The sequence below is a fragment of the Hypanus sabinus genome, chromosome 12 (assembly GCF_030144855.1).
Source record: "Hypanus sabinus isolate sHypSab1 chromosome 12, sHypSab1.hap1, whole genome shotgun sequence".
Classification (NCBI taxonomy): Eukaryota; Metazoa; Chordata; class Chondrichthyes; order Myliobatiformes; family Dasyatidae; genus Hypanus; species Hypanus sabinus.
In genome coordinates, this window is record NC_082717.1 from 93,812,316 (window position 1) to 93,834,025 (window position 21,710).

The 21,710-nt window shown below is 41.4% G+C and overlaps 1 protein-coding gene across 5 annotated transcripts in view; it reads left to right on the forward strand.

Annotated features, from left to right (window-relative positions):
- The window catches only part of agpat4 (1-acylglycerol-3-phosphate O-acyltransferase 4 (lysophosphatidic acid acyltransferase, delta)), a 127,489-nt gene that overhangs the window by 60,060 nt on the left and 45,719 nt on the right, over positions 1 to 21,710 (forward strand). For all 5 annotated transcript variants that reach the window (XR_009515191.1, XM_059986485.1, XM_059986488.1 and 2 more), the window contains exon 3: positions 18,126 to 18,295. Coding sequence is in view for 4 of the 5 variants with exons in the window: in XM_059986485.1 (XP_059842468.1) it covers positions 18,126 to 18,295 (170 nt within the window). In the remaining variant the exon portion in view is untranslated. The remainder of the gene's footprint in view (positions 1 to 18,125; positions 18,296 to 21,710) is intronic.

Consider the following 21,710-nt stretch of genomic DNA (forward strand, 5'->3'; position numbering starts at 1 on the left):
CAATGGAAAAAGCCTATCCACGTCAACTCTATCTATCCCCTTCATAATTTTAAATACCTCTATCAAGTCCCCCCCTCAACCTTCTACGCTCCAAAGAATAAAGACCTAACTTGTTCAACCTTTCCCTGTAACTTAGGTGCTGAAACCCAGGTAACATTCTAGTAAATCTTCTCTGTACTCTCTCTATTTTGTTGACACCTTTTCTATAATTCAGTGACCAGAACTGTACACAATACTCCAAATTCGGCCTTACCAATGCCTTGTACAATTTTAACATTACATCCCAACTCCTATACTCAATGCTCTGATTTATAAAGGCCAACATACCAAAAGCTTTCTTCACCACCCTATCCACATGAGATTCCACCTTAAGGGAACTATACACCATTATTCCTAGATCACTCTGTTCTACTGCATTCTTCAATGCCCTACCATTTACCATTTATGTCCTATTTGGATTATTCCTACCAAAATGAAGCACCTCACACTTATCAGCATTAATCTCCATCTGCCATTGTTCAGCCCACTCTTCTAACTGGCCTAAATCTCTCTGCAAGCTTTGAAAACCTACTTCATTATCCACAATGCCACCTACCTTAGTATCATCTGCATACTTACTAATCCAATTTACCACCCCATCATCCAGATCATTAATGTATATGACAAACAACATTGGGCTCAGTACAGATCCCTGAGGCACACCACTAGTCACCAGCCTCCAACCTGACAAACAGTTATCCACCACTACTCCCTGGCATCTCCCATCCAGCCACTGTTGAATCCATTTTATTACTTCAATATTAATACCTAACAATTGAACCTACCTAAATAACCTTTCGTGTGGAATCTTGTCAAAGGTCTTACTGAAATCCATATAGACAATGTCTACTGCTTTACCCTCATCAACTTTCCTCGTAACCTCTTCAAAAAATTCAATAAGATTTGTCGAACATGACCTTCCACACAGAAATCCATGTTGACTGTTCCTAATCAGACCCTGTCTATCCAGATAATTATATACACCATCTCTAAGAATACTTTACATTAATTTACCCACTACTGACGTCAAACTGACAGGCTTATAATTGCTAGGTTTACTCTTTGAACCCTTTTTCTTTTTTCTTTTTACAATATTTTTATTCAGAAGAAAAAAAAAGATTTACAGAGTGCAACACATAGATACATCTCAACATAACTTGTGTACATTCATATATTGTAATAAAATTGATCAAAATGTTGTAGCATAACATATAAAGGTATACCACTCTGTAATCAAAAATTTTAAGATAGGTCATACATCATAAAAGAAATTTTTTTATGTATAAAAAAAAAGTCAACCCCCTACCAACTACCAAAGAAAAAAGCTGATGGATGACAATGGATAATTAGAAAAAAAACATATTCACTTAAGAAGAGAAGATAAAAATATACATAAAAGTCTGTGCACTGTTAAACTTTATAAATTGGAAAAGTAATTTAGGAAAGGTCCCCAAATATCATAAAAAGATTGTTTCGAATTTAAGACTGAGCAGCGGATCTTTTCTAAATTTAAATACAACATAATATCTCGTAGCCATTGAAGATGTGTAGGAGGGGTAGACTCCTTCCATTTAAGCAAGATTGCTCTTCTTGCTAAAAGAGAGGTAAAAACTAAAACCTGTAGGTTAGGAGTATTTAAAGTTATATCTTCAAAACCCTTTTTAAACAATGGAACCACATGAGCAATACGCCAATCCTCCGGCACCATCCCCATTTCTAATGACATTTGAAATATTTCTGTCAGAGCCCCTGCTATTTCTACGTTAACCTCCCTCAAGGTCCTAGTGAATATCCTGTTAGGACCTGGAGATTTATTCACTTTTATATTCCTTAAAAACGCCAGTACTTCCTCCTCTTTAATTGTCATAGTTTCCATAACTTCCCTACTTGTTTCCCTTACCTTACACAATTATTAATTGGATATGCAATGGCAAGCATTTAAAGATCGTATGGATGAACTACAACAAGTGTTCATCCCAGTTTGGCAAAAGAATAAACCAGGGAAGGTAGTGTACCCGTGGCTGACAAGGGAAATTAGAGATAGTATCAATTCCAAGGAAGAAACATACAAATTAGCCAGAAAAAGCAGCACACCTGAGGACTGGGAGAAGTTCAGAGTCCAGCAGAGGAGGACAAAGGGCTTAATTAGGAAAGGGAAAAAAAGATTATGATAGTAAGCTGGCAGGGAACATAAAAACTGACTGTAAAAGCTTTTATAGATATGTGAAAAGAAAAAGATTGGTTAAGACAATTGTAGGCCCCTGACAGTCAGAAACAGGTGAATTGATCATAAGGGAACAAGGACATGGCAGACCAACTGAATAACTACTTTGGTTCTATCTTCACTAAGGAGGACGTAAATAATCTTCCGGAAATAGTAGTGGACCGAGGGTCTAGTGAGATGGAGGAACTGAGGGAAATACATGTTAGTAGGGAAGTGGTGTTAGGTAAATTGAAGGGATTAAAGGCAGATAAATCCCCAGGGCCAGATGGTCTGCATCCCAGAGTAGCCCAAGAAATAGTGGATGCATTAGTGTTAATTTTTCAAAACTCCTGAGATTCTGGATTAGTTCCTGAGGATTGGAAGGTGACTAATGTAACCCCACTTTTTAAAAAAGGAGGGAGAGAGAAACCGGTGAATTATAGCCTATAGCCTGAGTTAGCCTGACATCAGTGGTGGGGAAAATGCTAGAGTCGGTTATCAAAGATGAGATAACAGCACATTTGGAAAGAGGTGAAATCATCGGACAAAGTTAGCATGGATTTGTGAAAGGAAAATCATGTCTGACGAATCTTATAGAATTTTTTGAGGATGTAACTAGTAGAGTGGATAGGGGAGAACCAGTGGATGTGGTATATTTGGATTTTCAAAAGGCTTTTGACAAGGTCCCACACAGGAGATTAGTGTGCAAACTTAAAGCACATGATATTGGGGGTATGGTATTGATGTGGATAGAGAATTGGTTGGCAAACAGGAAGCAAAGAGTGGGAATAAACAGGACCTTTTCAGATTGGCAGGTGGTGACTAGTGGGGTACCACAAGGCTCAGTGCAGGAACCTCAGTTGTTTACAATGTATATTAATGATATAGACGAGGGAATTAAATTCAGCATCTCCAAGTTTGCAGATGACACGAAGCTGGGTGGCAGTGTTAGCTGTGAGGAGGATGCTAAGAGGATGCAGGGTGACTTGAATAGGTTAGGTGAGTGGGCAAATTCATGGCAGATGCAATTTAATGTGGATAAATGTGAGGTTACCCACTTTGGTTGCAAGAACAAGAAAACAGATTATTATCTGAATGGTGGCCAATTAGGAAAAAGGGAGGTGCAACAAGAAACTGCTTCTCTCTGAGCTTCTTTTACCTCTTCCCTCTCTGCCTCTTGCTGCGATTTAAAATGCGATTCCATGACCTCCTTACTTGTTTGTCTTGTTTCCATAGACTCCATTCCAGTTTCCTTAGTAAATACAGATGCAAAAAACCCATTTAATATCTCTCCCATTTCTTTTGGTTCCATACATAGCCAACCTCTCTGATCTTTAAGAGGACTAATTTTATCCCTTACTATCCGTTTGCTCTTAACATACCTGTAGAAGCTCTTAGGATTATCCTTCACCTTGACTGCCAAAGCAACCTCATGTATTCTTTTAGCCCTCCTGATTTCTTTCTTAAGTATTTTCTTACTCTTTTTATACTCCTCAAGCATTTTATTTCCTCCCTGTTGCCTTTACATGTTATACATCTCTCTCTTGTATTCCAATATCCCTCGAGAACAAAGGTTCCTTATTCTTATTCATTTTGCCTTTAACCCCGACAAGAACATACAAACTCTGCACTCTCAAAATTTCTCCTTTGAAGACCTCCCACTTACCAATCACAATCTTGCCAGAGAACAACCTGTCCTAATCTATGCTTTTTAGATCCTTTCTCATTTCTTCAAATTTGGCCTTTTTCCAGTTTAGAACTTCAACCCAAGGACCAAATCTATCTTTATCCATGATCAAGTTGAAACTAATGACCTTATGATCACTGGAACCAAAGTGTTCCCTACACACACTTCCATCACCTGCCCTAACTCATTTCCTAATAGGAGATCTAATATTGCATCCTCCCTAGTTGGTACATCTATATATTGATTTAGAAAACTTACCTGAACACATGTCACAAACTCTAACCCATCTAGACCTTTAACAGTATGGGAGTCCCAATCAATGTGTGGAAAATTAAAATCCCCTACAATCACAACTTTCTGTCTCCTGCAGTTGTCTGTTATCTCTCTGCAGATTTGCTCCTCCAATTCTCACTGACTATTGGGTGGTATATAATACAACCCTATTAATGTGGTCATACCTTTCCTGTTTCTCAGCTCCACCCATATGGCCTCAGTAGACAAGCCCTCTAATCTGTCCCGCCTAAGCACTGCTGTAATATTTTTCTTGACTAGCAAAGCCACTCCCCCACCCTTCATCCCTCTGCCTCTATCACGTCTGAAACATTGGAACCCTGGAACAGTGAGCTGCCAGTCCTGCCCCTCCTGTAGCCAAGTTTCAGTAATGGCTATAATGTCATAATTCCATGTGCCAATTCAGGCCCTCAGCTCGTCTGCCTTTCCCACAAGACTCCTCGCATTGAAATATACAGACCTCAGAAGATTATTACCACCACACTCAACCTTACTATTTGTGACTTTGCATGAACTACTAACATCATTTATTTTTACCCCCATTCCACTATCAACTCTGGCACTCTGGTTCCCATCCCCCTGCAAATCTAGTTTAAACCCTCCCCAATAACACTATCAAACCTCCCTGCAAGTATATTGGTCCCCTTGTAGTTCAGGTGTAACCCGTCTGTCTTATACAGGTCCCACCTGCCCTAGAAGAGGTCCCAATGATCTAGAAATCTGAAACCCTGTCCCCTACACCAGTTTCTCAGCCACGCTTTCATCTGCCAGAGCATCCTGCTCTTACCCTCACTGGCATGTGACACAGGCAGCAATCCAGAGATTACTACCCTCGAAGTCCTGTTTTTCAACTTCCTACCAAGCTCTCTGTACTCACTCTTCAGGACCTCCTGACTCTTTCTATCTATGTCACTGGTACCGATGTGTACCACGACATCTGGCTGATTACCCTCTCACCTCAGAATGCTGTGCACGCGATCAGAGACATCCCTGACCCTGGCACCCGGGAGGCAATAAACCATCCGGGAGTCTCTGTCACGACCACAGAATATCCAGTCTGTACCCCTGACTACGGAGTCCCCTATCACTACCGCTCTCCTCTTCTTCCTCCCTCCCTTCTGCACTGCAGAACCAGACTCAGTGCCAGAGATCCAGCTGCTGCAGCTTGTCCCAGGTAAGCTATCCCCCAAAACAGTATACAAATCAGTATACCTGCTTTGGAGGGGAATGGCCACAGGGGAACCCTGCACTACCTGCCCTTTCCAGTTCTCTCACCTGACGGTAACCCAATTACCTGTGCCCTGTTCCTTAGGTGTAACTACCTCCCAGAAGCTACTATCTATAAACTGCTCAGTCTCCCGAATGATCCGCAGGTCATCCAGCTCCTGCTGCACTTTCCTAACGCGGTCTGTTAGGAGCTGCAGCTGGATGCACTTCTTGCAGGTATTGTTGTCAAGGACACTGGAGGTCTCCCTGACTTCCCATATCCTGGAAGAGGAGCATTCCAACATCCTGCCTGGCATATTCTCTAGTCTGAACAAACAAAAAAGAAGAAAAACAAAAACTTACCGGAATCTACCTTTGCCTTTGCCTGTTTCTCGCCGAAGCATGATTGAGCCAAAGCTGTCCCACTCTGATTCAGTCCACTCTGACGATGGCCACTGTATATGGCTGTCTTTCTTTTAAACCTTGGCGTGCTACATCTTGCACCTGCGCAGTCTAGCCTCTTTTCCCTGAGCTGTTAAAGAAAAGAAAAATGACCTTCTCTCAGCGATGCCTTCAGTCTTCCACTCTCGGTCTCTCACTTCAATTGAAAAGACTGTTGAAAGTTTTTCTCTCCCTTTTAAACCTTGGAACCCTACATCACGTACCTGCGCAGTCTAGCCTCTTTTCCCCGAGCTGTTAAAGAAAAGAAAAACACCCTTCTCTCCGCGATGCCTTCAGTCTTCCACTCTCAGCCATTTGCTTCAATTGGAAAAAAAACACATTTTTCAAGTGATGACTTAAGAACATGAAATTGTGCTTGACAAACCTTGTGTGTATATTTGAAGTAGTTACCATTAACAATATAAAGTGAAGGGTATAAAGTTAAGAACCTGTGAACCTGGTATGTTTGGATTTTTAGAAGACCTTTCAGGTTCTTCTGAAGTTAAGGTATAACATTAAACAAAACAGTTTGAAAAGGTTCTAGCTGGATTGAAAATTGGTTGATAAACAAGAATTAGTAGAATAAACGTGGCTTTAACGGGGTGTCAGATAGTGACTAGTATTACAGGGATGAGTATTTAGTCTGTACCTATGCACACCTTATCAATAAATTGTATGAGAACAATGTAATGGACCATAGACAATAGACAATAGGTGCAGAAGTAGACCATTCGGTCCCTCGAGTCTGCACCGCCATTCTGAGATCATGGCTGATCATTCACTATCAATACCCAGTCCCTGCCTTGTCCCCATATCCTTTGATTCCCCTATCCATCAGATATCTATCTAGCTCCTTCTTGAAAGCATCCAGAGAATTGGCCTCCACCATCTTCCGAGGCACCCACACCTCCACAACTCTCTGGGAGAAGAAGTTTTTCCTCAACTCTGTTTTAAATAACTGACCTCTTATTCTCAATCCATGCCCTCTAGTACTGGACTCTCCCAACATCTGGAACATATTTCCTGCCTCAATCCTATCAAATCCTTTAATTATCTTAAACGTTTCAATCAGATCCCCTCTCAATCTCCTCAATTCCAGTGTGTACAAGCCCAATCTCTCCAATCTCTCTGCGTAAGACAGCCCTGCCATCCCAGGAATCAACCTAGTGAATCTACGCTGCACTTCCTCAATTGCCAGAATGTCCTTCCTTAAACCTGGAGACCAAAACTGTACACAATATTCCAGGTGTGGTCTCAGCAGGGCCCTATACAAATGCAAAAGGACATCCTTGCTCTTGTACTCAATTCCCCTTGTAATAAAGGCCAACATTCCATTTGCCCTCTTCACTGCCTGTTGCACTTGCTCATTCACCTTCATGAACCTAATGAACTAGGACTCCTAGGTCTCTTTGCGTTTCTCCCTTACCTAACTCTACATCGTTCAGACAATACTCTGCCCTCTTGTTCCTGCTTCCAAAGTGGATAACTTCACATTAATTCACATTAAATGACATCTGCCAAGTATCTGCCCACTCACCCAGCCTATCCAAGTCTCCCTGTATTCTCCTGATGTCCTCTTCGCATGTCACACTGCCACCCATTTTAGTATCATCAGCAAACTTGCTGATACAGTTTTCAATGCCCTCATCTAAATCGTTGACATAAATCGTAAAGAGCTGTGGTCCCAATACAGAGCCCTGTGGTACCCCACTAGTCACCTCCAGCCAGTCCGAGAAACACCCATTCACTGCTACCCTTTGCTTTCTATCTGCCAACCAGTTTTCTATCCATGTTGAAACCCTGCCCCCAATGCCTTGAGCTCTGATTTTACTCACCAATCTCCTATGTGGCACCTTATCGAATGCATTCTGAAAATCTAGGTACACTACATCCACTGGCTTACCCTCGTCTAACATCCTTGTTACACCCTCAAAAAACTCCAACAGATTAGTCAAGCATGATTTGCCCTTGGTAAATCCATGCTGGCTCGGCCTAATCCTATTACTGCCATCAAGATATGCCACTATTTCGTCCTTAATAATGGACTCAAGTCATCTTCCCCACGACTGATGTTAGGCTAACAGGGCGATAGTTCTCTGTTTTCTCCTTCCCTCCCTTCTTGAAAAGTGGGATAACATTAGCCACTCTCCAATCTTTAGGAACTGATCCTGAATCTAAGGAACATTGGAAAATGATTACCAATTCAAAGTTTGGCAAAACAAAGCTGGGTGAGACTGTAGATAGTTTGGAGGATGCAAAGAGATTTTAAAACGATTAGGACAGATTGAAAGAGTGGGCAGATAAGAGGTAGATGCAGGATAATGTGTGCATAGAGCACTATAAAGGGCTCTTCAACCTGATTCATGATTGACGGCCAATAATTGACGGCTAAGCTGTCCCTTTTGTCTGCTTGTCTATTTAATTAAGTATTATTATTATTATGGTATTGTTTAACTGGTGATAGATTGTGGAGTTGATGCACAAAGGGATGTGGGTGTCTTTCTACACCAGAGTCTGAAAAGAAACATTCAATTGAAGCAAGCAATTATTAGGGCAAACGGTTCTGATTACGAGTCCAAGGATATACTTCTACAATGGACATGGTATTGAGGCCATACTGTTTCTGATATCTTACTCACTTATACTCAAAAAAGGATTTTCTTGCTATAAAGTTTTATTACATTGAGTGATGGGATGATGAGTCTGTCATTTTCAGAAAGGTTAGAGTTGAGTAATGCAGTCAAATTGAAATCTGAAAGCTTCCGATGGACTTGAGAGGTTGGATACATCAACTATGTTTCCGGAAGTTAGGGGGATGCAAGCCAAGGGATCGTAGTCACAGTAAACTAGATAAGACTTCCAGGAGTGAAAGAGGGCAAAATCTGTTTATGGAGAGAGAGAGAGAGGGAGAGGGAGGGGGAGAGAGAGGGAGAGGGAGGGAGGGAGAGAGAGAGAGAGAGAGAGAGAGAGATATGCTTCCTTGCCACTGAATCACTCTGTTTGTCCACTGACTGCTGTGTGAAATTACATTTACTTCTTAACGACTTTGGATGTGTAATTGATGGATTTTTTAAGAATGAGGGGGATTTCTTTGAAAACCACCAAATATTGGAAGGTCAAGATAAAATGGATGTAGAAAGGATGTTTCCTGTAGTGGGGGAATCTAGGATCAAATGTTCAGCCTCAGAATAGAAGGGTGTCCATTTAGAACAGGGATGAAGAGGAATTCCTTTAGCCACAGGGTGGTAAATCTATGGGATTATTGACTTGGACTGCTGTAGAGGCCAAGTCATTGGGTGTATTTAAAGTGGAGGTTGATAGGCTCTTGATTAGTAAGGGGGTCAAAGGTTAGGGGAAGAAGTCAGGAAATGGGGTTGAGAGAGATACTAAATCAACCATGGTAGAATGGTGGAGCAGAGTCGATGGGCTGAATGGCCTGACTGCTCCTATATCTTATGGTCTTATGCAAGAACGTAGTCTTGTTAGTTGACTTCCTGACTAGGGTATACAAATTTTTCATGGTTGGCTCAGTTTGTCCTTTTCAAGATTCAAAATTGTTTAATGTTATTTCCAGTACATAAGTATAAAGGAGAATAAAATAATTGTTTTGCCAGATCCAGTGCAGCACAAAAAGTAAAGAACACAATAATAATATTATTCATCAAAATCTTGCTTTAAAATACAAACTCACAAATGAAATCACAGCTCACTATAAATACAAGCCTGATCCAGTTTTAAAGCTGGAATATCACAAATTATATTACAACTGATCAGTTATTACAGATAGGACAATCCGTAACACAGGATGAACAAGTAAGAACAACTTATTTAATAGCATTCCAAACACACATAACTTACAGAAATCAATATGAGAAAAACACAAGAAATATGCCGAATTAAAAGAGGAAATTGAAAGACTTTGGAACATGAACAAGGTATACATTGTCCAGATAGTAATCTTTACAACTACTGTCATTCATTCCAAAGGCACTACACAATAGCATTAAACAATTAGAGCTAAGCAGTAACAGCTATGTAAATCTTCAGAAAGCCACGATACTAAACACCGCTGGAATAGTCCAAAAGTTTCCAGCAATTGAGAAATGACTGTGCTTGGCTATGCCTGTACCTCAGGTTTGACCAGCTTGAGCAGAGGGAAAAAAATAACAACAGTAATAGGTAATAAATATAAATACATATGATAGCTTATATACATAGATTGTATGTCCATAAAGTGACTCTGGGCACAGGAATGTTAGTTATAAGGTGACTGACAGGAAATGATAAAGTAATGGTGGTTGGGGGCTTGGAGGAGTGGGCTTAGTGGGTGATGTTGATCAGACTTGCTTCTTGGGGAAAGTTTTTGAGACTAGTCATCTTGGAGTGGATGCTACGTGGCCTCCTCCCTGATGGGACTGGGCAGGCAGTCCATGAGCAGGGTGTGTGGGATCCTTCATGATGTTACTGGCCCTTTTCCGGCACCTTTCTGCAGACATGTCCTTGATGTCAGGTAGGCTGATGCCAGTGATGCGTTGGGCAGTTTGTCTACTTGTCATCGACCCTTCCTGTCCCCCGCTGTGCAGTTCTGTACCAAGCAGTGATGCAGTTTTTTAGGATGCTCTCTGTGGTAACTTCTACTTTAATAAAGGACCACTTGACAATTTCATAACCAAAAGAACATCTTTATCTGCGACAGCAAATTATATTTACAATACAGAGGCTTTCAGGTAACTTGTGTGGCCTGTGTGGAGGAACTACAGGCAATGCACACCAGAAGTAAAACCCCGCCAACCCCGGATCCCGCTTCCCAATTAGTGTTAACTTACTGTTAATAATACTCACATTACAACACTTCTCCCCTTTTAAAATCCAACATTCCCAAAGTATAGAAGAACTGGGAAATAAAAACAGTGTATCGTTAGCAACAGGTTACCAATACAAAACACCTAAAAAAAAGCGTTGGCAAATTCAACATTCAATCTAACAACAAAAAAAAACTATCCAATCAAAGATTCAGTCTGTCAGGAGGATTGCGAGGGCACTGCGATCTACACACTACCCCTGGTGACCCAGCAGGCATCACTGGTGAGGTTGTTTTGGGTGGATCTTGTGTTGGGGGCATGAGAGGGGTCTTTGTGTCCGTGTGAGACTGTCCATCATCTTTAGGGGACTCTGCCCCCTCTGCCAGTGTCTCTCCCTCTAGCAAAGTCACTGGTGGACATGCTTCCCCAGTAGTCTGTCTCACCATTGGAAACTCCATGGAACTGTCTACCTCTGAGCCAGAATCATGATGCAGACACACATGGTCCTGATGTCTGTAGAAACTATGCCCATCAGTCAGCTTAACAAGATAGGAGACTGGACCACTCTGCTTAAGAATAACCCCAGGTAGCTATTGCTGATTGTTGCTACTGCTAAAGTTTCTCACATAGACGTTGTCATCCGGTTTTAACTTTCTTTCTCGCTCATGTTCATCATGATCCTCCTTCTGCTTTTCCTGCTTTCTCTTCACTTTTGTCTTCAAGTCTGGGTGCAGCAGGTCCAATTTTGACTTGGGCCTATGCCCCATCAGCATCTCTGCTGGAGTGCGTGCAGTCGTAGTCTGTGGCGTGAGGTGGTATTCAAACAGGAAATGTGAAAGCCAGGTACTAAGGGAGTCCCCTGTCATCTGCTTCAGGCCTTCCTTCACCGTCTGAGCAGCCTGCTCAACCAAACCATTTGAGACTGGGTAGAAAGGGGCCGTTTGAATGTGATGAATGCCATTCTGCTGCATGAACTCACTGAACAGCTCACCGGTGAATGGCCGGCCATTATCAGTGACCAGAGTGTCAGGCAACCCGTGGACTGCAAGCACTTGCCTGACTTTGCCTATTGTTGAGAGGGTTATGATGTGAGCTTCGATCCATTTGGAATGTACATCAACCATTGCAAGAAACATCTGCCCCATAAAGGGGCCAGCAAAGTCCAAATGTAGCCTAGATCAGGGGTAGACTGGCCACTCCCATGGATGCAAAGGAGCCGGTGGTGGCATGTTCTGATTGGTCTGACATTGCGTGCATGATTTTACCTTGTTCTTCAGATCCTGATCCATTCTTGGCCACCAGACGTAGGATCTTGCAAGGTTTTTCATTTGAGACACCCCTGGATGAGTCTCTTGAATTTCATCCACAATCTGTGAATGGCCAGGGGGAGGCATGATGACCCTCGCCCCCCAGAAAATGCAGCCATCCTGCAGACTCAGTTCGGTCTTGCGTTTGGCATAAGGCCTCAGTTCCTCTCTTTCCACGACTCTGGGCCCACCTTGTAAAAGAAAAGTCTTGACTTGAGACAGGACTGGGTCTCTCTCTGTCCATTGCTTGATCTGGGTCACCTTTACAGGTGTCTCTGACAGTCTCTCCAATGAAAACACAGTCTCTGGAGGCACATATGTAGTAACAGGCGTCTCAGGTAAAGGTAGTCGATTCAGCGCATTGGCATTTGCATTATCCCCACCTGCTCTGTACACGATAGTATACTCATAGGCTGACAGTGTGAGAGCCCAACGCTGTATCCTGGCTGAGGCTAGCAGTGGGATGCATCTGGTCTCCCTAAAAAGGCTCATCAGTGGTTTATGACCCGTATAAATTGTGAATATGCGTCCATAATAGAGGTACTGATGAAAGTGTTTGACCACAAAAACAATGGCCGGACCTTGGTCTAGCTGTGAATATCCCTTCTCAGTAGCCATCAGGGTATGTGAAGCAAAACCAATAGGCTTCTCTGAATGGTCCTGCATTACGTGTGAGAGAACTTCCCCGACTCCATAGGGTGAAGCGTCACATGAAAATGTGATCTCCTTGCCTGGGTCATAGCGAACGAGCAGCTTCGCTGAGTGGAGGAGTTTTTTCATTTCCTTGAAAGCTTCCTCCTGCTCTTCACCCCACTGCCACTTAGTATCACTGTGAAGCAGCTTGTACAATGAGGCCAAAACCTTTGAGAGGTCAGGAAGAAACTTGCCATAATAATTCACCATGCCCAAAAATGATCTGAGTTCAGTGACGCTCTTGGGGCTTGGGGCCTCCTTGATAGCTCTCACTTTGTCCTCCACTGGGCAAAGCCCCTCAGCTGTAATCTTGTGTCCCAGGTAGGTCACACTCGGAGCCAGGAACACAGGTTTTCAGTGTTTCAACTGCAGCCCTGCATCTGAGAGCTTCTTCAGCACCTGTCCTAAGTTAGCCAGATGCTCCCCCTCTGTGGCTCCCATGATCAAAATATCATCAAGATAGACTGCTACATGTGGAATCCCCTGCAGCAAAAAGTCCATTGTCCTTTGGAAAATGGCGGGGCAAGACGCCACTCCAAACACCAGGCGATTGTATTTGAATAATCCCTTGTACGTATTGACTGTGACAAACTCCTTTGAATCCTCGTCAAGCAGCAGCTGTTGGTAGGCGTGGCTCATGTCCAGCTTTGTGAACAGCTTACCCCCTGACAGGGTCGCAAACAGGTCATCCACCCGTGGCAATGAGTACTCCTCCAGCTTAGAGACCTGATTCATCGTAAGTTTGTAGTCCCCATTTTATCTGCCTTCAGAACTAGAACAACGGGAGCCACCCACCTCGAAAACTGGACGGGCTCAATGATGCCCAGCCCCTGTAAACGTACCAGCTCCACCTTGACTTTGCCTTTCATGGCATTGGGCACTGACCTGGGTTTAAAAAAACAGGGTGTGTCCTCAGGGTCGACATAGAGTTTCACGGTCACGCCCTTCAGTGTGCCCAGCTCGTCTCTGAAAATGTAACTATACCGCTGCAGAATGTCCTCTGTCGTGTGTGCATACTTAATTTCATGCCAGTTGAGCTGGATTTTGCAAAGCCAATCGTGGCCCAAAAGATTGGGCCCACTGCCCTTAGCTATCACCAGCCTGGCTTCAGCCTTCTGATCTCCAGCTGAAATATCCACATATAACATCCTAAATGAGGTATGGGCTGCTCCATATAGGTCCTGAGATGGAGCTTTGATGATCTGAGGGGAGGCAGGTTGGACCCCCATGTCCTCCTGTAGGTCTCCTCACTAATGACTGATGCAGTAGCCCCCGAATCAATCGCAAACTTAATGTCCTTTCCCCTGACAGTAACTGGCATAATATGGTTCAGGTGGCTCCTCATCCGTTTCCACCCCAAGCATGTTGTAGGCACACGCTGACTCCTCGTCTGCTTCCACTAGGTGGTGTATGGCTGCCTGAGTCTGTTGAGCTTTCCTCTGCCCAGGCTTAACCTTACCCTTTATGCTCCTGTACTTTTTAGCTAGATGTCCCTTTTTGCTACAGGCATGGCAGATGGTATCTTTGAATTTGCAAACATTTGCACAGTGCGTCCCTCCACACCGAAAACATTCCTCTCTCTTTACCTGTTTACTAGACTCCCTCCTAACTTGGTGCAATGCCACTGACTGCAACCCCCCCACTATGTCCTTTCTGGAAATCCTTGGCATTATTAGTAGCTATCTCCATGCCTTGGAAAATCTCTAGGGCTTTCTTGAAAGTCAATGGTGGGGTTTCCCCCAGCAAGCAGCGTTGTGTGGCATCATTATTAATGCCGCTTACTAATCTATCATGGAGCATGTCATCCATCCCTGCTCCGAAATCACAATACCCCGACAGCTGCCGAAGCATAGCCACAAAATCACCCACAGACTGACCTGGCTTTCTGAAATGGCTGTGCAACTTACACCGTTGGACTATCACAAAAGGTTGCAGATTGTGGTGGTTCCCCACGAGCTTGAGCAGTTCATCATATGGAATTTCTCCCGGTTTCCGCGGTGTAGCTAAGTTCCTTATTAGCTTTTAAGTCTTTGCCCCACAGACACTCGGGAGAATAGAGTGCTTCTTAGCCTCCTCAATAATTCCATTAGCACTGAAAAAGTGTCCTAACCTTTCCTCATATTCCAGCCAGTCCTCGTTTCCCTCAACAAATTCACTGATAGTCCCGATCGAAGCCATCTGAACGTGAGACTCCTCGTCCTCTCACAGTTCCTGCTTGAAACGCACCGACACGTCCACAAAACCAGTTCACTTCGTCGCCAAAAATATGTGGTAACTTCTGCTTTAATAAAGGACCACTCAACAATTTCATGGCCAAAAGAACATCTTTATCTGGGACGGCAAACAATATTTACAATACAGAGGCTTCAGGTAACTTGTGCGGCATGGTGGAGGAACTACATATGATGCATACCGCAAATAAAAAGAGTGGAAGTAAAACCCCTGCCAACCCCGGAACAGCCCCTCATTACTGACAGCTTCCCGATTAGTATTAACTTACTGTTAATAACACTCACATTACAACACTCTCTACTGAGCGTCTGTAGAATATCCTGAGTATGGATGTGTAAAGTCCAGTTCTCTTCAGCCTCCTCAGAAAGAAGAGATGTTAAAATAATGTACAACTGTATGTATTAGTTTTATCTCCTTCATAATTTATCAGCCTAACCTTGGAAAACAAATGTTTACATTTTGACAATTGCCTGATATGTGGGACTAGATTGTAATCTTTTATCACAGTGAAGAACTGCACACAGTACTCCAAGTGCGGCCTCACCAATACCCTGTATGACCTCCCTGCTCTTGAATTCAATCCCTCTAGCAATGAAAGCCAATGTTCCATTGCATTCTTAATAACCTGTTGTACCTAAAAGCCAACTTTTTGCAATTCATGAACAAGCACTCTCAAGTCCTTTTACTCAACAGCATGCTGCAATCTTTCACCATTTAAATAATAATCTGCTCTTCTATTATTCCTTCCAAAGTGGATGATCTCACATTTACCAACATTGTATTCTATCTGTCAGACCTTGGCCCACTCACTTAACCTATCTATATCCCTCTGCAGACTCACCACATCCTCTGTACATTTTGTTTTTCCACTCAGTTTAGCGTCACCAGCAAATTTTGCTACGCTACACTCAGTCCCCTCTTCCAAATCATCAATGTAAATGGTGACCGACCCCTGCGGCACCCCACTCACCACTGACTGCCAACCAGAGAAACACCCATTTATACCAACTCTCTGCTTTCTATTGGTTAACCAATCCACTAACCATGTCAATACACTTCCTCCGACTCCATGCATCCGTATCTTACTTATAAGTAGGTGTCTTTTAAATTGACCACTAGGTGCATGTATATTGATTTTAAATTTACTTTGAACTTTTAAGAAGGGCAATAGAAAGAAAAGATGGAATTGTAGACTAGTGAGCCTTATGTTGGTAATAAAGAAACTATTGAAGATTTTCTGAGATTGTATCTGGAAAATCATGAAGTAATTAGGGATCATCAGCATTGCTATATGTGGGCAAGGTCACATTTAACAAACGTGATTGATTGTTTTTTGAGAAAGTGACAATGATGATGAGGGCCTGTTACAATGCAGTGTTTCTAAAGAAAAATAATAAAATAAATACATTAATTAATAATATTATAAAGATACAAGGCCAGATTTACTTTCAGACAATTGAAGTCAAGTTTATTGTCATTTAACTATATACATGTATATCATCAAACGAGGCAACGTTTCTCTGGACCAGGGTGTAAAGCACAGTAGTACACATGACACACAATAACTTATGAAAGTAAGAAAACTCTAGCATTTACTCTCACGTTATTGGGTTCAGAATAGGCGGAAGTCCTGAACCTGCTAACCTGTTTCTGCCAGTGGTTTCTTAGCCATGACCATAATTTACGTCCTACACTCTGCTAGGAGTGTAAGGCCACAAGATGAACTTTTAGGACAACCCAGCACCAGAGCTGGGTCACCATTGGATACTGACTGAAACCTGTACCAGAGCTCAATCATTTGAATGGAAGAAGCTGTGAGGGGAGAGGGAGTTTGTATGCCAGATAGTTTGCAGTCTTGTTTTGCTTATATGTGGGTGGCTTAGAGTTTAAAATGTGTTAAGTTTGTTCACTTGATCTGTAATAGTTTTTGAATGCTTCTGAACCTTGGGGCAATCAGAAGTTTAATTTCTTTTCTTTCTTTTCCACTTAGTTTGTGGGTGTGGCTTGCTGCTGAGAATGGACATATTTGTATCAGTGAGTCAACAATGGGGAATCTGAAAGTTTTTCTGATTATCAATAGAGAACAGGGGCAGTGTGCCAAGATTTTCCAGATTCAGCTCTCTTGGAGTTGCATGTGGCTAAACCTCTTTAAAAGAATGCATTATACAAAATATTAGTAAGAATGCAGTCTTTTATTAAGATCCTCCTTTAAAACTTGCCTCCTTTGAAGCTTTTAGTTATCTCTGCTGATGTTTCACCCTGGCTTGGATATATTTTGATTGAGCTCTTTAAATGTTTTATCATAAATAGTCATATATAAGTACAAATTATTGTTCTGTCCAGATTTGGTGAAATAATGATCATCCAACCATGTCAAAGTTTTAAGCATGATTTCTTTACTGCTTCATTTATGATCCTGCTCCAAAAAGGTGACCTGCTGAATTCTAAGTAATTACCTAATAAAGGACATAAGACTTAACCCAATGATGTCCAAGCAGCTGAAACTATCGTGCCAAGGACGAATAATTCCGGATGGATGTAGTGTGAAGTTTTACTCATTTTAGGGATAAGTGGTATATAGAAACTTTGCAACTCACATCCTAAATGTAGCCACCATGTTTTGTGATGGAAGAGATTGAGCCAGCAGTTTAGGTGAAATGGATGTCTTCATTTCTAACAATTTTAACCTAAAAAAATTGTTACTCCACAGTAAAAATGGCAAGAACATGAACTAAGTGAATTACAATTATCTTGTTTTTCCTCATCTCTTCACTGCTAAGAACATTGGGGAATAGGAGGTTTAACATTTTTCATGCTTAGCTCATTAAGCCTGCATTGACTTTTTTCCCAACAAGACAACACCCTACTGGAATAATGTCACACTATTTCATTTTCCACATCAATCACTTTTATAGCTTCCCTGAAATTTTTAAATGATTAACAAAGTCTTTTTAACACCTGGGGTTCGACTGTGACTCCCAAAATTGCTGTATGTAGGAAATTTACAGGTACTAAACAGGTTTCTAAAAAAAATCTTTTTCTCGTATCATGTCTATTCTGAGAGTTTAAACTATTGCTTTGTACTATGCTGGTGGACTTAAATATAAATGATGACCAGTAATATGTTTGGCATATTAGCTATAATCAGAACTGCAAAAATAAATAATTTTATTAAACTTATGAACTTTGTGGTATAATTGATGTTTTTTCCCTTTAAATTACAGAATTGGTTTGGCTGCTGGAGTGGTGGTCAGGTACAGAATGTACTCTTTTTACTGATCAAAAGAATTACGTTAAGTATGGAAAAGAGAATGCTATTGTTATTCTCAACCATAACTATGAGATTGATTTTCTTTGCGGATGGGACTTCTGTGAAAGGTTTGGTGTCTTGGGGGTAAGTGTGTGTTTTTATCATTTGGTGCATTTTGAATTACTGCCTTCTGAGTTACTGTTCATGTTTTATTTTAAAAATTACCTATTTAATTGTGGTTTTCTCACAGTCCGTTGTAAAAAACACCTGTTGATCTTGAGTTGGACACATTTTGTTTTTTTTAAATAAATGCTAATGTTGACATGGGGTAAGTCCTGATTCACTTCAGCAATGGTGTAGGTTACCTGAACTCTCTTTGTCAACCAGATTCCACAAGCTCTACACATCTTCCCTTCCCTGGTCTGAAATAGGGCATTGTACAGGATACAATAAGTCACCATGAATCACAAGACTATTATCACACATTTGCTGAATACATTAGTCAATCTTGTCACCATAATCAAAACTCCACTCGCAAGTTTATCAGATACATTCTGAAAATCCAATATTAATGAATTCATGGTTCCCCTCTATCCAGAATAGAAGTTATTTCTTCAAAGAACTCCAATAAATCAGTCAAATATGAATTTTCTTTTGCAAAACCATGTTGATTTTCCTGATTACTTTTATTTTTTTAAAGTACCATGCTTTAACATTATCAATACTAACCTTTAACATTTTTCTAATAATCAAATGTTAAGCTAACTGTCCTGTATTTTCATGCTTTCTGTCTCCCTCCCTTTTTGATTTGAAAAGATTGCATTTGCTATTTTTCAATCTAATGGATGCTTCCCTGAAGCTAGGGAATTTTGGCAAGTTAATATCAACACATCAGCTCTCATGCAAGCCACTTTAAAGACCCTAGGATGAAGTCTATCAGGATCTGAAAACTTATCAGCTCGCAGTTCCATCAATTTGCTCAGTACTTCTCTGCTGGTAATTGCAATTTTCCTGAGTTCCTCCCTCCCTTCCAGCTCAGCTATTTTTATAACGTTACTCATGTCCTGTACAGTGAAGATGCAAAATACTTGATTCATTAATCTGCCATGTCCTTGTTTTTCCATTTATTAATTCCCCTGACTTGCTTCCAATAACAACTCCACCTTAGATTCCTAATACTATATAGCCTTCAGTTTTCAGATTACAGCTTTTGTTACCCTGTAATCTTCACATGTTATCGAATGGCCTTAACATTTGTTTTTACTGTACTGTTTTATTGCTACATGCATTCAGGAGTCTTTAGTTTGTCCCGTTTTAATGTCTAGGTTTTTTTCCCTTCGTGATGTCATATTTTGTTATTCATACTTCTCTATTACTGCCTTCCCTGTAACCTTGCTTTTACTCTTACCTTGTTTTGACCCTGTGCCCCCATTATAAGACCATAAGTCATAGGAGTAGAATTAGGCCATTTGGCCCTTTAGGTCTTCGCATTTCCATCATGGCTGATTTATTATCCCGCTCAACCCCATTCTTCTGCTTTCTCCCTGTAACCTTTGACATGCTGACTAATCAACAACCTATCAACCTCCACTTTAAATGTACCCAATGACTGACCTCCACAGCCATCTGTGGCAATGAATTCCACTGACCCACCAGCCTGTGGCTAAAGAAATTCTTCCTCAGGATTATTTTAAACTTATTTGGTTGAAAATCCTCCCTAGTTCGTTGGCTTGCTTGAACATTGATCCCAGTACATTTCAAATGTAAAGCCTTCCAACAATAACATTTTGATTTTCTTCAATACCATTGTCAGTGCCACACATCTACCTTAGAAGGGTAAGCTCAGATATTTTTTCCCTCCCTCATTTTATATCAGTTCTAAATTGTTCCTTGAAATTGTACTGTTTTAAAGTAATGTTTTGGAACGTATTTCAGAAATTTAGATATTATCTTGTATCAAATCTTCTTCCTGGGTAGGAATTTAGCACCTTCATGTATTCAATCCATGCTTCTGCTATGTTTTCCACTCGTTTTAAACTCTGTCTAGCATGTGGTGAAACACTTTACATAAGATGTTGTGTGATCACTATTACTGGCTGTGATGCAAAAAAAAATTGATTTAATTGCATTTGACCACTACATTAAGCCATAAACAAAATTTACTACAAATGATAATAAATAGGTTAAAAAATAAGTGTCATGATTTTAAAAGATCAAGAGGTTTAGGTAATATACCCTTCAACAATTTTTTAATCAATGTTACCTGTATCTCATAGATGACAGGGGTAGAGATTTATCTCCACCAAAGGAGACAAAGGCCCTCCTTCCCACTGCTAGCCTACAGTTCATCCTTGGGCAAGGTGTAGTACCTACATAGCCCCCAATCAGGGTCACATGAAGCCATGGAAGCAGGAGGTGGATGGTCGTATGAGCAGATGGTGCACATCGTAAATCCTGGTTGTGTGACTACTTATGCCAGGCAGACAGTCCCTCAAGCATATTGATAATGGCCGGGGGGTTGGGGGGGGGTGGGTAGTCACCCATCTTGTTAAGACACTGCTCAGAAGGCAATGGCAAAGCACTTCTGTAGAAAAAATTGCCAAGAACATGATCATGGAAAGATGATCACCCAGGTACAAAACATGGCACAAAATGAACAAAGCTGTATCTTGTTCATTTTGCCTCTGAACTGGTAAATCTGTGTTCAAAGTAAAAGGGGGAGAGGGAAAGGGAAAGAGAGAAATTAAACATTTTGGAACTGATGATGCTATAAGGAAAGGGCAGGTTTCAATAATTCTATTTAATCATCTACTTTTGGAAACATTGTGCCTATTTTAATTTCAAGTTGGGCTATTAATCCTGAGCTGAGCTGCTGATTAATTTACTCTTTGGGGCCAAGTCTAACCTCGACACCTGTGAGAAACTAGTGCTTCCATCCAGCGTACTTTGAGAAAATAGGCTAATTTGGAAAGCAAACACTGGATTTAAAATACATCAAGGCTGCAGGTTTCTGCTGCCAACACAGCAGCTTACAAAGAAAGGTAAATTGTCCTTGGGTGTGGTGGGATGACTCCTAATGACTTCAGCCCCAACACTAAGAATTCCAGGTATGAATTGAATGAATGCTTCTGTATTAAATTATTTTACAGCGACAAATCACATGGCTAGTTCTGCTATTGAGATTCATGTGCTTTTTAGATGTGTTACGTTGATCAGCATGTCTATTATCTAAGATTATGCAATGCAACTGGCAGTGACATTTCCGTTTAATTGTGAGAAACACTTTCTTTGATCAAACACTAAACTGTTGTTAGTAAGTAGTCCTGTCACTAAACTCTATTTTAATCACTGGTACAAGTACGAATTTTATTTGTATGACTAATGCAGAATGAGCAGATACCAGGGGGAGTGCAAGAGAAAGGACGATGAAAGTGGATGCAGAGATGGCAGCATATAATCTTACTCCAGACTGCACCTTAAGTATGATTCCTGTGTATTATCAGTGCTCCCTGCAGAATTCATTACACAGCACCTGTGCCCACTTCAACTTGTGACCTGT